Source organism: Felis catus, chromosome D4 (genome assembly GCF_018350175.1).
Source record: "Felis catus isolate Fca126 chromosome D4, F.catus_Fca126_mat1.0, whole genome shotgun sequence".
NCBI lineage: Eukaryota > Metazoa > Chordata > Mammalia > Carnivora > Felidae > Felis > Felis catus.
The window spans coordinates 89,860,113-89,873,245 of NC_058380.1; the positions used below are offsets into that span (position 1 = coordinate 89,860,113).

General features: G+C 59.0%; 1 protein-coding gene across 16 annotated transcripts in view; it reads left to right on the top strand.

Annotated features, from left to right (window-relative positions):
• NTNG2 (netrin G2) overlaps window positions 1-13,133 on the top strand; it is a 67,688-nt gene that overhangs the window by 22,699 nt on the left and 31,856 nt on the right. For all 16 annotated transcript variants that reach the window (XM_023242884.2, XM_023242888.2, XM_023242890.2 and 13 more), the window contains one exon: window positions 6,060-6,703. In XM_023242884.2, the coding sequence (XP_023098652.1) occupies window positions 6,060-6,703 (644 nt within the window). The remainder of the gene's footprint in view (window positions 1-6,059; window positions 6,704-13,133) is intronic.

Here is a 13,133-nt window from a genome sequence, read left to right on the forward strand (position 1 = left end):
GGCGCCCGGGGGGCTCAGTGGGTTCAGCGTCCGACTTCGGCTCAGGTCACGATCTCGCAGTCGTGGGTTCGAGCCCCGCGTGGGGCTCTGTGCCGACGGCTCGGAGCCCGGAGCCCTCTTCGGGTTCTGCGTCTCCCTCTCTCTCTGCCCCTCCCCCATTTGCGCTCTGTCTCTCTCTGCCTCCCCCAAAATAAATAAATGTTCAACAAAGAAACAAACAAAAAAGCAGTGTGACCTTGAGACATTGTTCAGTCTTTCCTCCTTTGTAGACCGTAAATGAAAGGACCCCATCTTCCAGGACGGCCCACGTGTGGGGTGTGGACCGTGCTGTTTGCCCAGCTGGTGGCGGCCGTGGTGCTGTCCCTACACCCATCGCTGGCGAGCCGGGGTCACGCCAGGTGCTTGCCACGCGGAGCCTAGTGTGATTCTCACGGGGGCCCTAAGAAGTCAGCCCTCTCGCCCTCGCTGGACTCCGTCCACTCCGCCAAGTTTTCCCAAGCAGCCCCGAGGAGCGCCGAGGTCCCGGCTGCAGGGAGGAAGGAGGCGGGTGGGGACGCTGCCCTCGCGGGGCTTCCCCTCCAGCGGGGAGGTGCGGGGGTTTGTGTGTGGCCGGTGGGCACCTGGGGGAGTTCTCTGACGCTGCTGCACACGTCACCACGGCCCGCCCCGTCGGGGATTGTTCATCTCAACCCAGGCTAGGATGTGGGCCCGTCCTAGGATGCGGGCCCGTCCTCGCAGAGCTGTTGGTTCCTCTCCCCGAGGCTTGGTTATAGTTTCAGTCGCTGACCCCGCAAAGGCTCCTTGGTCCAGACAGCCAGACCTCCCCTGGGCACGGTTACCCCCATCCCTGCTCACAGTTGGCTTTCCTGCTCGATTATGTTTTTCGCCCGAAGCTGTCGTCTACACTGCTTCCAGGCTGGCTTCTGACTCCCAACAGCAACCACCGCCCCACCCCCCCCCCCGCCCCTGTCGCCCCTTTGCACAGAAAATGACATAAGAGCGAAAGCATCCGAGAGCCCACGGAAAGGTTTGAAAATCGTGGTACGAGATGGTTTCTCCGTAGGATACTTCTTCCCAAGCGACTCCTGCTCGGCGTGTCTGTCGCTTTGTTCCAACCCCATTCTCTGGTGCTGTCATACTAGCTGGCTGCCTTCCCCTCGCCCTGCGACCCTGCCCCTCCCCGGCACCCCCACCCCTCCTGGGTGTGTCTGCAGAGATGGGAGAGCCTGCAGCCAGGCAGGTAGGATGGGCTGGGTTTCCCCAAGATTTCCTTGGCTAGATCCCACTGTGCTCAGAGGAAGTGACGTGGGGGGTGGCACGTCCTCGGGAGCACTGACCGCCCGGGGGGATGCTGGGAGTCTGCCACGTGGAATGGGTGCCCAGCCCTGGCACACAGTTAGCACTTAGCCCTGGCACACAGTTAGCACTCGGTGAACGGCGGGATCGTTAGGCTCTCCCGAGCCCGCGGTCCCCAAGGCAGCCGGCGGCTCATGTGAGGCTCTGATTTTACTGTTAATGAGCCGGTTGCCCTCAGCCTTACTTCTTCCCCAGGAAGGTTGCAAGGAAAGCCCCTGAGCGAGTGTGTCTGGAGCTGCTGTTGAATAATCGTTGCTGCCGCTTGGAGACGTTTTCTAGGTATTTCACGCGCGTTATCTCACAGGTTGGATGAGAAACGAAACATTCAGAGAGGTAAAGCAAGTTTCTCGAGGGCACACAGCCTCCAGGGATAGAGCTGAGATTAAACCCAGGACTTGTGGAGCTCCAAGCCAGTTTCCTTAACTGCTCCAGACTCCAGAACCGGGGCTCCTAAATGGGGAGATGGGACCCCATGAATCCCCAGGATTTGATACAAAATGTGGTGTGTGGCTTTTTTTTTTTTTTTTTTTTTGGGAGAAAGTTTCAAAGCTTTTAATTAGGGACATGATTCTTATTTCTTTACTTTTTTTTTTTTTTTGGTGCTATTCGTAAAAGGTCTAAACAACTAATCACTGTTTTTGATAATATCAGATGTTGGCTTTGGTATCATCCTAAAAGGTTAAAGGCGTGCCTCAAACACCCCCTAACTTTCCCTCTGGTGTGAGGCCAGGTATTAGACACTAGGCATTATTTGGACTGTTTGTGTCATTATCAGCCTGATCTCACAGAGACGGGTGGAAATGTGCAGACTGAGGAAGGAGACGCCGACCCTCCAGCCCAGCCCCTCCCTCGCACCTGCTGTAATGAGTTGAAGCACAGCCCTTGGGACGGGGTGGGGGTGGGGGGCTCGGGGTAAACTGGGCCCCTCACCCCAGGCTCCTCCTCGGGACCCTTGCTAGAGGAGAACAGAAGGAACGCGAGGGCGAGAGCCTCGCCCTTTGGGACGGACGGCTGGTCCCGCGTGGACATCGCCTTCAGCAGGGGACACGCCCCGCACCCCTAAGTGGTTAAATGGAATTCAAAGATCTTGGGGCGCGAGGGCAGGGCGGCGGAAGGAAGAAGTGAAATGGGAGAGAGGCGGAGAGACTTGTGCCGGCGATGGCTTGGGATTTATTTATCGTGCTCGCTGTTGATTAAGCCCGTTCAGCAGCAGGCGCGGGGCTGGTAAATGCACAGGCTGATTCATTAGTTTCTGACCATCTGCTTCCCGGGCCGGGGGGGCGGGGGGCCAGAGGGCACTGCAGGTGAAGGCCGCATGGTGTCGGCAGCCAAGCTGGAGCCCCCCTGTCCCCTGGCAGAGCGGGCTATGTCAGTCTTCCTGGTAACAGACAGGCTGACGCAGCCGGGGGTCGTGCTGGATCCGATGTCCCCCCGTGGGGTCCCCCAAGAGGCTGGGCAGGGGAGGTAAGGCAGAGGGGTGGAGAAAAACCGGGGAAAGGGGAAGTGTGGGTGAGTCACAGCGGTTAGGAGGGTTGACAGGAATAATATCGACATCCGACCGGAGATAGAGGAATATTAAACGAAGCGTCGTTATGTGAATAACTGATTAATATGATGACCGTAATAAGTCTAATTTAGTGACCGGCTACTGAGGTCCAGGCCCTATACAGAGGCTTTCCCACGCTGTCCCAGATGAACACCCTGATAACCCAGGATGGATGACAAAGGAACTGGGTTTAAATATGGAGTCAGGCAAGGAGGGCTTCCTGGAGGAGGTGCATGGGGGTAGGGCTCTGAAAACCCCGAGGAGGGAGAGTGGCCATAGGAGCACAGACTCAGAGGGGAGAGGAGATGAGGCAACCAGGGAAAAGGCACAGCCTTCGGTGCTGGATCGATGGGAGTTATCCGGATGTGTGCGAAGTATGATGTCACCTGGTGACGGCATGCTGGAGACCAGGCTTGCAGAGAGAGAGCCCCAGAGGGAGCTTCTGGGGAAATCATAAAAAACTCACAATTCAGTCCTGCCCCTCTGAACTGTTGCTCCCACCCTAACCTTCCTTTTGTCCCCAACTTGGGGATGAGGTAGGTCCCGGGTGGCTTAAACAACAGAAATTCATTTGTTTGTGCCTCTGGAGGCCCGAAGTCTAAGATCAAAGTTCGTGTGACCCTTGAAGCCCCAGGCAGGTCTCGTTTCTTCTGCGGCCTCTCTCCTTGGCCTGCAGATGACCACCCTCTTCCTTCTTTTTCACGTGGTTTTCCCCTCTGTGTGCACTCGCCTCTGGTGTCTCTCTGTGGACCCAAACTTCCTCTCGTTACAAGGACACCAGTCGTGTTGGATCAGGACCCATCCTCATGGTCTCATTTTTTTTTAATGTTTATTTGTTGTTGAGAGAGAAAAGGAGAGAGAGCACGCATGAGTGGGGGAGGGGCAGAGAGAGAGGAGAACACAGAATCGGAAGCAGGTTCCAGGCTCTGGGCGGTCAGCGCAGGGCCCGACACGGGGCTCGAACCCACCAACCACGAGATCATGACCTGAGTGGAAGTCGGACGCTTAACTGACTGAGCCACCCGGACGCCCCTTAATGGTCTCGTTTTAACTTCATCACCCTTTAAAGGCCCCTATCTCCAACCAGTCACATTCCGAGATCCTGATGTTTAGGAGGGATTTGGAGGGAGACACAAGTTAGCCGCTAACAGGATGCCAGCAGCAGTAGAAGGGGAACTGGGGGTGGGAAGCGTGAGATTGCTGGGGGGGTGGGGGTGGGGATGCCAACCTAGGGTCCTCTTGCCCCCAGTGTCCATGTGTGAGCTCTGGGGCGTCTCGATCCCAAACAGCATGACCAGAGCCAGATCTGCCTTTGGATGCTGCTGGGGGCCGGCAGAGGGACTGGGGCAGGGGCTGTCCCCCCAGGGGGGCTTGTTTCCTCTAGCCCTCGCAGCCTGCTGCCCCCCTGCCACCAGGCCTGGCCTCTGCAGGCCGCTGGGCCATCCCCAGGGAGCCTCTCAGCCCCCTTCCCATTCAGGGCAACGGCCCAAGGTCACTGAGCCGGAGCTCAAGGGAGCTGGGACCCCCCACGAGCAGAGCCAGATGCCTGTCCCTGCCATGTTGCGAAGTCACCCGCGTTTCAGGACACCCCTGAGGTTGTCTAGGACAGGAGCAGGCCTCATCCTCAAACGCGACCCCCTGTCAAGGGGACCTGGGCCAGTCCCTCCTGTTCTCCTGTTCTCCCGTCTGCTGAGCGAGGAGTTGGTCTCAGCGGCTTACCCCTTCCATCCCGAGGTTTGCGCATCCTGAGGATCAGCGGGCCCGGGCCAGGTGAGATGGACAGCGGCACCACGGGGGACCAAGGACAGAGCTATTTTGGTCAAGGCTTCGTGGAGCCTGCCGCAGTAATCTCCGGGGCCAGCCTGCCCACCCAGGACCCCGGGGCGGCCTGGGAACTCGTCCCCCACTAAAGGGCATCAGCGGTGATGCTGGCCGGGGCACCAGCCCGGCCTCTCAGGAGGCAACGCGCCCACTCCCCCGTGGGAGCCGGGTGGCTCATTTTGGAGGGAGAGACTTTAACTCACATCCACGCTTTTTTGTCTCTGAGCAAACCAGAGACCTGAAATATTCATCAAAAGGGGCCGTGAGCGGTCTGGGCACTGTGGTTCTTTGTGACGGCTTTTTTTTTTTTTTTTTTTAATTAATAGCCTATGTTTTAGAACAGTTTTGGGCCTACAGAAAACTGAGCCCCACGGTGGAGAGAGTCTCCAGGACCCTCTGTCTCCCCATGAGCGGTTTTCCCTACTGTTAGGGTATGCACTGGCCTGGTGCATCTGTGACAGCTGAGGGGCCACATCGATGGCTGGGAGCGGGCTGCCCGCCTCCTGGGGGGGCAGGCGGGGAGGAGGCAGAGAAAATGGGGGGCCGAGCCAGCATCCCTCCCCCCCACTGAGCCCGCCAGGCCTGTGCCAAGGCCCCAGAAGTGACCCGCCACAAAGATGCACCCTCTTGAGACTCACCCAGCAACCTCCCGGCGCGCCCAGACTCCGCATGAGGTCTGTAACGGAGACATCGTGCCTGACGCCGGGCGGCGGTTCAACCAATATTTGCCGTGACTTTGAGTTTCTCTACTGCAGCCCCTCGGGTTGCTACTGACGGTACCGTTTAAAGTAGGTCAGGAGGGCGTCTTGGGGTGGGAGATGTTTAAAGGGTTAAGAACGTGAGTAGGAATTTTCAAGGCCGGCAGAGAGCGGGAGGGCACGTCGTCGAGGAGAGGGAATATCGTCTGCAAAGGCTCAGGGGCACGGACACGGCGGGAGTGGAGGACGGGAGCCCGGGAGGGGGAGACTGGGCTCCAGGTACACGGTGGAAGGAGAATGCTGAAGAGTTGTGTTGAAGAGGTAGGACTTCATCCCGCCGGCCACGAGGAGCCCCGATCGCACACACGCTCCCTTCTTGATGGTCTGTATTTGGAGTAGGAGCGAGTGTGTGTTTCCTTGGGAAGCCGTGGGCCTGCGTGCCTTTATGTGCCTTGGGGTACGGCTTGCCGGCCCAGGAGAGGCGCCCGGCGCCTGGACACCAGACCACGGGCCCCCCGACCTCCCGGTCGACACCCGGGCACGCGGTGGGGGTGGGGGGGTGGGGGCCAGGCCGGGCCGCGGCTCCCCGGGGCCTCCGAGCGGCCGGCGCCCACCCCTGCCGTCTCCTCCCCCTACAGGAGAACCCCTACCTGTGCAGCAACGAGTGTGACGCGTCCAACCCAGACCTGGCCCACCCGCCCCGGCTCATGTTCGACAGGGAGGACGAGGGCCTGGCCACGTACTGGCAGAGCGTCCCCTGGAGCCGCTACCCAAGCCCCCTGGAAGCCAACATCACCCTCTCGTGGAACAAGAGCGTGGAGCTGACCGACGACGTGGTGGTGACCTTCGAGTACGGCCGGCCCACGGCCATGGTCCTCGAGAAGTCCCTGGACAACGGGCGCACGTGGCACCCCTACCAGTTCTACGCCGAGGACTGCACGGAGGCCTTCGGCATGGCCCCCCGCCGGGCCCGCGACCTGCCGGCGTCGGGCGCCCACCGCGTGCTGTGCACCGAGGAGTACTCGCGCTGGGCGGGCTCCAAGAAGGAGAAGCACGTGCGCTTCGAGGTGCGGGACCGCCTGGCCATCTTCGCCGGCCCCGACATGCGCAACATGGGCAACCTCTACACGCGCCTGGAGAGCGCCAAGGGCCTCAAGGACTTCTTCACCCTCACGGACCTGCGCATGAGGCTGCTGCGCCCGGCGCTGGGGGGCACCTACGTGCAGCGGGAGAACCTCTACAAGTACTTCTATGCTATCTCCAACATCGAGGTCATTGGCAGGTAAGCCTGGGTGGGCGGTGGGGGCGGGGGCGGGGAGGGGCGCGCCGGGATGTGAGCTGGTGCTCAGGACGTTACCTGGTTCCTGGGATGCGAGCTAGTGCTCAGGACAGTACCTAGTTCCCAGGATGTTACCTGGTGCCTGGGATGTTGCCTGATTCCTGGGAGGTTAGATAGTACCCAGGATATCACCTGGTTCCCAGGATGTTACCAGTTCCTGAGATGTCACGTGATTCCTGAGATACCACCTGGTTCCCAGGATGTTACCTTCTTCCTGAGATGTCACCTGACTCTCAGGATGTTATGTAGTGTTTCATCCATGAGGCTGCTTGTGGTGGCCACACGGGTTTTTCCATGGAGGGAGGTGAATGGTGGATGATAAAGGCCCCCCGTAGGGCCTGGAGGGCTGGAAGGCCTAGAGGAGACCAGCGGAGCTGGGCAGTGTGGGCAGGGCTTGGGTGAAAGCCATGCGCTCAGGGAGTGCTCTGTAATTGTCTAGCAACTAAGTGAATTGGGGCTTGTGTCTGGGGGTCCCCGAGACCACCCTCAGGCCTAATGATTTGCTGGAAGGACTCCCTGAACCTGGCAAAACTGTTACGCTCTCAATTACAGTTTATCACACTGAAAAGAGATTGAGATCAGCAACAGAAAAAGGTGGCCTGGGCGGGCCCCGGGGGACACCGGTGCGAGCCGGTGCGGTCCTGCAGACAGCACTCGATGCTCACGGCCATGATGCGCGATAACGTGTGGAGGCGTGGCAGTCGGGGAGGCCTGCGCCAGCCTTGGCATCCGGGGTTTGTGTTGGGAATGGATCACGTAGGCATGGCTGACTGCCTGTATGTTTGACCTTGGTCTCCCGTCCCTTGACCCAGAGCCCCCTGCCGTAAATCACATCATCGCCATCCACGATCTGATCTGTCCCGAAACCCCGGGTGCACAAAGACGCTCTTACCAGGTAAACATTGCAAGGGCTCGGAGGCTGCCTCCCAGAAGCCAATCAAGAAATCAAGAGCCAGACTTTTCTTGGGGATATGCGGGGTGTGGATAGCCCACACCGGCCGCGTTAACCCTTGACTCGGAGCTTTGGGGCAGGAGATGTTTGAGGCCACTTTTGGGCGGAGGCAAAAGACCATCATAGGTAAAAACAGCCTCTGATCCCCCCAAAAAGATGGCAGAGGCTGACACGTCCCCCTGCTGTCCAGGCCATTCGTTCACCGACAGATAATGCGCTGGTCTGCAGGGGCAAGTCCTCTGTCCCTGAGCCAGCTCTGTAACTCCCTGGTGTGCACTCGGGGGAGAGGCTCGGGGAAGCCCGGGCCCTGCACAAGCAAGGGGTCAGTCACAAGGGACAGGAGCATGTGGCGCTCTCCAGCCGTGACTCCGGGGCCTGGCAGTGTCAGCATTCCCTCGGAAGCCTGCTAGAAATGCAAATTCTCGGGCCCCACACCTGACCTCCTGCATCAGAAACTCCGGGGGCGGGCCCAGCACTCTGTGTTTCCACGAGCCCTCCAGGGATTCTGAGGTGCGCTCGGGCGTGCGAATCACGTCTACTGGCCGGGAGACTCTGGACAAGGGCCTCTCCGTGCCCCGGTTTTCCCATCTGTAGAATGGGGATGATAACAATCACGCCCCTCTCACTGGGTGGTGACGGTAGACAGTTAAATGGTGGGGTTAATCAGGAGTCGGGAGCCCGGGTTAGGCCACCTGGGCCTGGCGACATACGCTGGGGGCGTCTTTCCACGGCCGGCAAGACCACCCAAGCCCAGAGTTGCTGATGAGAGGAAAAAGCAATTCGTTGCCTACTGTGTCCAGGATAAGCCCGTTTTTGTAAAATGTATACTATACCCGCGTGCAGAATTTCTACATCTTGGGTGTAGGCGTCGGACGGAAGTCTGCCCGGGCCCGGGAAGAGCCACACGGGTACAGGTCAGGGCTGGAAACGTCGTGGGCTGACACATCACTGTGGTCCTGCCCGCAGAGCGGGGCTGGCCAGGGAGGGGTGGGCTTTTGTTTTCAGCTTGCGAGTGCACGTCATCTTACTTGGCCCACGCGTGTGTGTTCCAGGGGGGCCAAGACAAAGGCAAGCAGTTGTTTAGGCGGTTCAGTTCAAGGCCGGCAGGTGCGCATACAGGGGGCCCGTGGTGCTGACACCCGTGACTTCTAACCCTCCCCCGCTTGGGGCAGGTTCCGTTCACTCAGGAATGTTCTCGAAGCCACCTGATCTAGGGCCACCGTTGTGGAGGCCGGGGGTCGAGGATCCAGCTGTCTGATCCGTGTCCTGGGCCTCTGGTGGCCTCAGGCCGCCCCGGGGAGGCAGTGGTTGGTATGAGACCCTCCCTCCACCCAGCAGCCCCAGCAGGCTTAGCAGCATCGTGGTGGAAACCGGATCTCCACACCTTTTGGGGGGGTGTGGCCCCTTTTCTCATCTGCCTCAGGCTGCTGCAGGGGACCCCCATCTTCAGGAGTCTGGTCAGTGGTCCTCCTTCCACCTCACTGGGGGATCCAGGGCCGGACGGGCTGGGTTCTGGCCCTGTCCCTCCGCACCCCTCTCTGGGCCTCAGTTTCCCATCTGCAGCCTGAGGACTGGGACGCCTGGAGACCACGTCTCCCTGGCCAGGTGGCAGGCCGGCCCCTGCTCGGCAGCTCCCCTTGGCACTCAGCCTCCGCGGGCGGCGGGGATCAGGCATAGTGGTGGCAACAGGACGGCGATCAATTCACAGATAGAGTAAGTACTCTTCAGGCGGCTGTTTGGCAGGAAAGCGACAGCTTGGCTCATCGATTAATTAGGTCTGGTCAGATGGTTCGGCAAAGGGCTTCGACTTCCTCTGCTCTTTTTGAATTCCTGGTGGGAAACCCCAGCTGTGGCCGGGAAGCCAGACAGGCCTGGGGAGACACCCAGATGATGGCCTTGACGTTCCTGAGTGGGCACCTGGGGACTGCCCGCGGGCTCTCAGGCTCTGGGATCTCACACTGAACCCGTTCTGGGATTCCCTGAGAGTTTCGTGGCCCAGAGGGCCTCCCCCGCCCCCGTGGCCTGCCAACAATAGTAGCTGGTATTTATTGAGCATTTGCTGCAGTCTCATTGGCGGAGGCTCGCGGAGCTAAGGGCTTTGGGCGCATTTTCTTATTTAATTAACAGTCGTCTGATTCCCTAATCGTTATTGCATCGCTAAGATCCCACAAGCCGAGAATCCGGCATTGAGCAAGCCGGACCTGATCTCCACCTCGTGGAGCTTTCCCTACAGAGACCGTGCTCCCCTCTACCTCGTGTTTTCACCTGAGGAGGCTGAGGTCAGGGAATATAAGGAGATCACACAGTTAAACTAAACACCAGACACCCAAGAGCCAAGGCAAGCGTGTCCAAGCTCAAGTCCGTCTCTATACAGGGCCATCTCACTGGCCCCCCTCTCCCAAATCCAAAGGTCTCTGGTACTGTGGTTGCTCCCGCCCTGCCACGATTGTCAGCTATTTGCACCTTCAAGGGGGACCCAGATTGGGGGTTGGGGGGAGTGCAGAGGCACCTGGCTGCTGGGGGCGGGGGGGGAGGGGGACAAAGCAGCTGGAGGAAGCCCCTGGGGAATGAGGAGAGGGTACAGATCGGGGGTGACAGAAGGAGCAGATGTCACTACACCCCCACCCAAAACAGGGTCCAGCACCTTGAAGCCTCTGCCCCCACTGGCCCTGCCTCCCCGCGGACCCTGGAAAAATAAGCCTTGCCGGTCCTGCCCACTCTGGGTCTGGGATAGAGAGCAGGCGGGGGTGGGGGTGGCGGGGGTCCCGCTTCCTTATTTACTCACGTTCCTGGCAGGCAGGAAGGGGACGGGAGCTGTTTTCTCCTTCCACAGTTGGGGAAACTCAGGTGTGGAGCAGGGGCGCCGCCGACTCTAACTGTGTGGCAAATCTGGGGCGACATCTGGAGTTGAGAAGAAATGTGACCATCCCGTTGCTGTCCTTGGAGTAGAAACACAGCCACCTCCACCCCCAAGTGTTTCAAGCTCAGCGAAGCCCAAACCCGGCCAGGATCATACAGGAGAGGTTTTTAAGAAGCCACATTCCCGAGCCCCACCACAAAGAGCTTTGTTTCCCTTAAGCGGGGAAGGCAGCATCCCTGGACAGCGTGGTCCAGGAGAGACAACGGGGAAGGGTGTGGTCTGCGGAGAAGTGGGGGGGAGACCAAACAATACACCCAATACCGCCAGGCCTTCTGCGATAACAAGAGAAGGCACATAGCAGATATCTGCGTAAAAATTCGTGATTTTTAAAACGTGGGCACCTACGTCGACATTCTTTTAACCCCCGTCCAGGTAAAACAACACACACTTGTGGCCCAGGGCGGCTCATGAGCGGATGGCGGGCCCCTCACGCTGTGAGATGTTCGTGTCTTGTCTCAGGTGTGATAGCGTAGCTGCTACACTAAGAGAATTCAGCAGGCCCCTGGCCAGGGTGGGCATCCAGGAGCTGGGGCACGGGAAACATTGCCAGGCCTGAGCACTCTGGGTCTAGGACAGAGAGTGGGCGGGGGTCATCCTCTTCTCACCCCCAAGCCCTGACCAGGGGCAAGTTTGTCTGCTCAGAAAATTCTTAGAGGCTCCAGGGACCCGGTCCAGTTGGGCCTTTGGCAGCTGGGGACCGGAAAGGAGGAGTGAGTTCCCTGTTCCTGGAGGCATTCAAGCCAAGCAGGGTGGTGTTTGTGGGAGATGAAGGAGGCAGGTCCTGTGTGTCAGATTAAGGTCCCGTGCACCTGTTCCGTACAATAGTAACTGTTGATTAAGCCAACCGGAGCTTGTAGAAACCGCTTAAAGATTTGGTGGGTGTCAGGTTGTAGGCATTTCGTCCCACCCAGGAGGAGGTTGGAGGGAGAGACAGAGCCGAGCCCAGATGGGCGTGTCCGACCCCCAAGCGGCCAGTCGCCCCCGCCCCCCGCCCCGGGTGTTCTTCCCTCCCCCCTTCCCCGCTTGCCTTCTTGTCCTTCTTCCACAAACGTCTTGTCCCTATTGATCACCCGGTAACTGGAGACGGACGGAACTTAGGACGAGAATAGAAACCTCGGAGGGAAGATTTCTGCTCTGGGTGTGAGCGTGGAGGGCAGTGGGCAGGGGCGCGTGCATCAGGGGGAGAGGCGCCTTCTCCCTTCTGACCCTCCTTCTAGTCTCTTCCCGGGCCTTTCTGCAGGGAACCGGGGTGAGAAGGAGTGTGTGAATTGTTCTTCCTGGGCTGATTCCTTCTCATGCTGGGACCCCGCTCGGGGCAGAGGGGGCGGGCCCCCCCCTTCAGTGATGTTAACTGAGCCCTTCTCCCGGGGCCCGAGCACCCTTCTAAGTCACTTCTGTGCTTCCTCTTTGAGTCCTGCCCCACGAGGGCCGTCGTCCTGGGATAGATGGACGTGCCCCGCAGAAAAAAAGAGATAAAGTGTCAGCACGTAGAGGAATGGAACACGCGTTGTGGCGGGACGTAAAATATGCGGCCGCTGTCAGAAACACTTTGGGGGGGGGGGTCCTCAGAACCCTAAATAGAAGCCACGTGGTCCCGCCATTCCACTCCTTGGTATCCACGTACAAGCCCTGAAGGCGGGGGCCTGCAGAGATGCGTGTGCGCCCGTGTTCACGGCAGCTGAGGGCGGACACAACGCGAGTGTCCATTGACCGATGATGGGTTAACAAAATGCGGTCCGTGCACGTACCGTGGACTGTTCGTCACTCAGCCTCCAAGCGGGGGGACATCCTCACACCTGCTGCAACAGGGGTGAGCCCTGGGGACACTGTGCGAAGCGAGATAAGCCAGACACAGGGGGACGAGTGTTGTGGGACTCCATTTACGTGGGGCACCTGGAGAAGTCAAGATCGTAGCAACAAAAAACAAGATAAAGGCTTAGGGAAGGGGGTGGTGTGCAGAGTTATTGTTTAGTGGGGAGACAGTTTCTGTTGGGGATGATGTAAACCTTCTAGAGGCGGACGGTGGTGACGTCCAAATGCTACTGAGCTACGTACCTAAAAACGGCACAATAGTAGATTTTAGGTATATGTTACCTCGGTTTAAAAAAACATAAGACTCTTGATCCGAGGGTCATGAGTTCGAGCCCTACATTGGGTGTAGAGCCCAGTTTTAAAAACCGGGCCGCCCGGCTGGCTCAGTCGGAAGAGCATGTGACTCTTTTCTGTTTGTTTGTTTTTGAGAGAGAGAGAGACAGAGCGTGAGCAGGAGAGGGGCAGAGAGAGAGGGAGACGCAGAATCGGAAGCAGGCTCCAGGCTCCGAACTGTCAGCACAGAGCCCGACACGAGGCTCAAACTCACGAGCTGTGAGATCATGACCTCACAGTGGCCGAAGTCAGACGCTCAACCGACCGAGCCACCCAGGCTCCCCAGAGCGTGTGACTCTTGATCTCGGGGTCATGAGTTCGAGCCCCACGTTGGGTGTAGAGATTACTAAAAACTT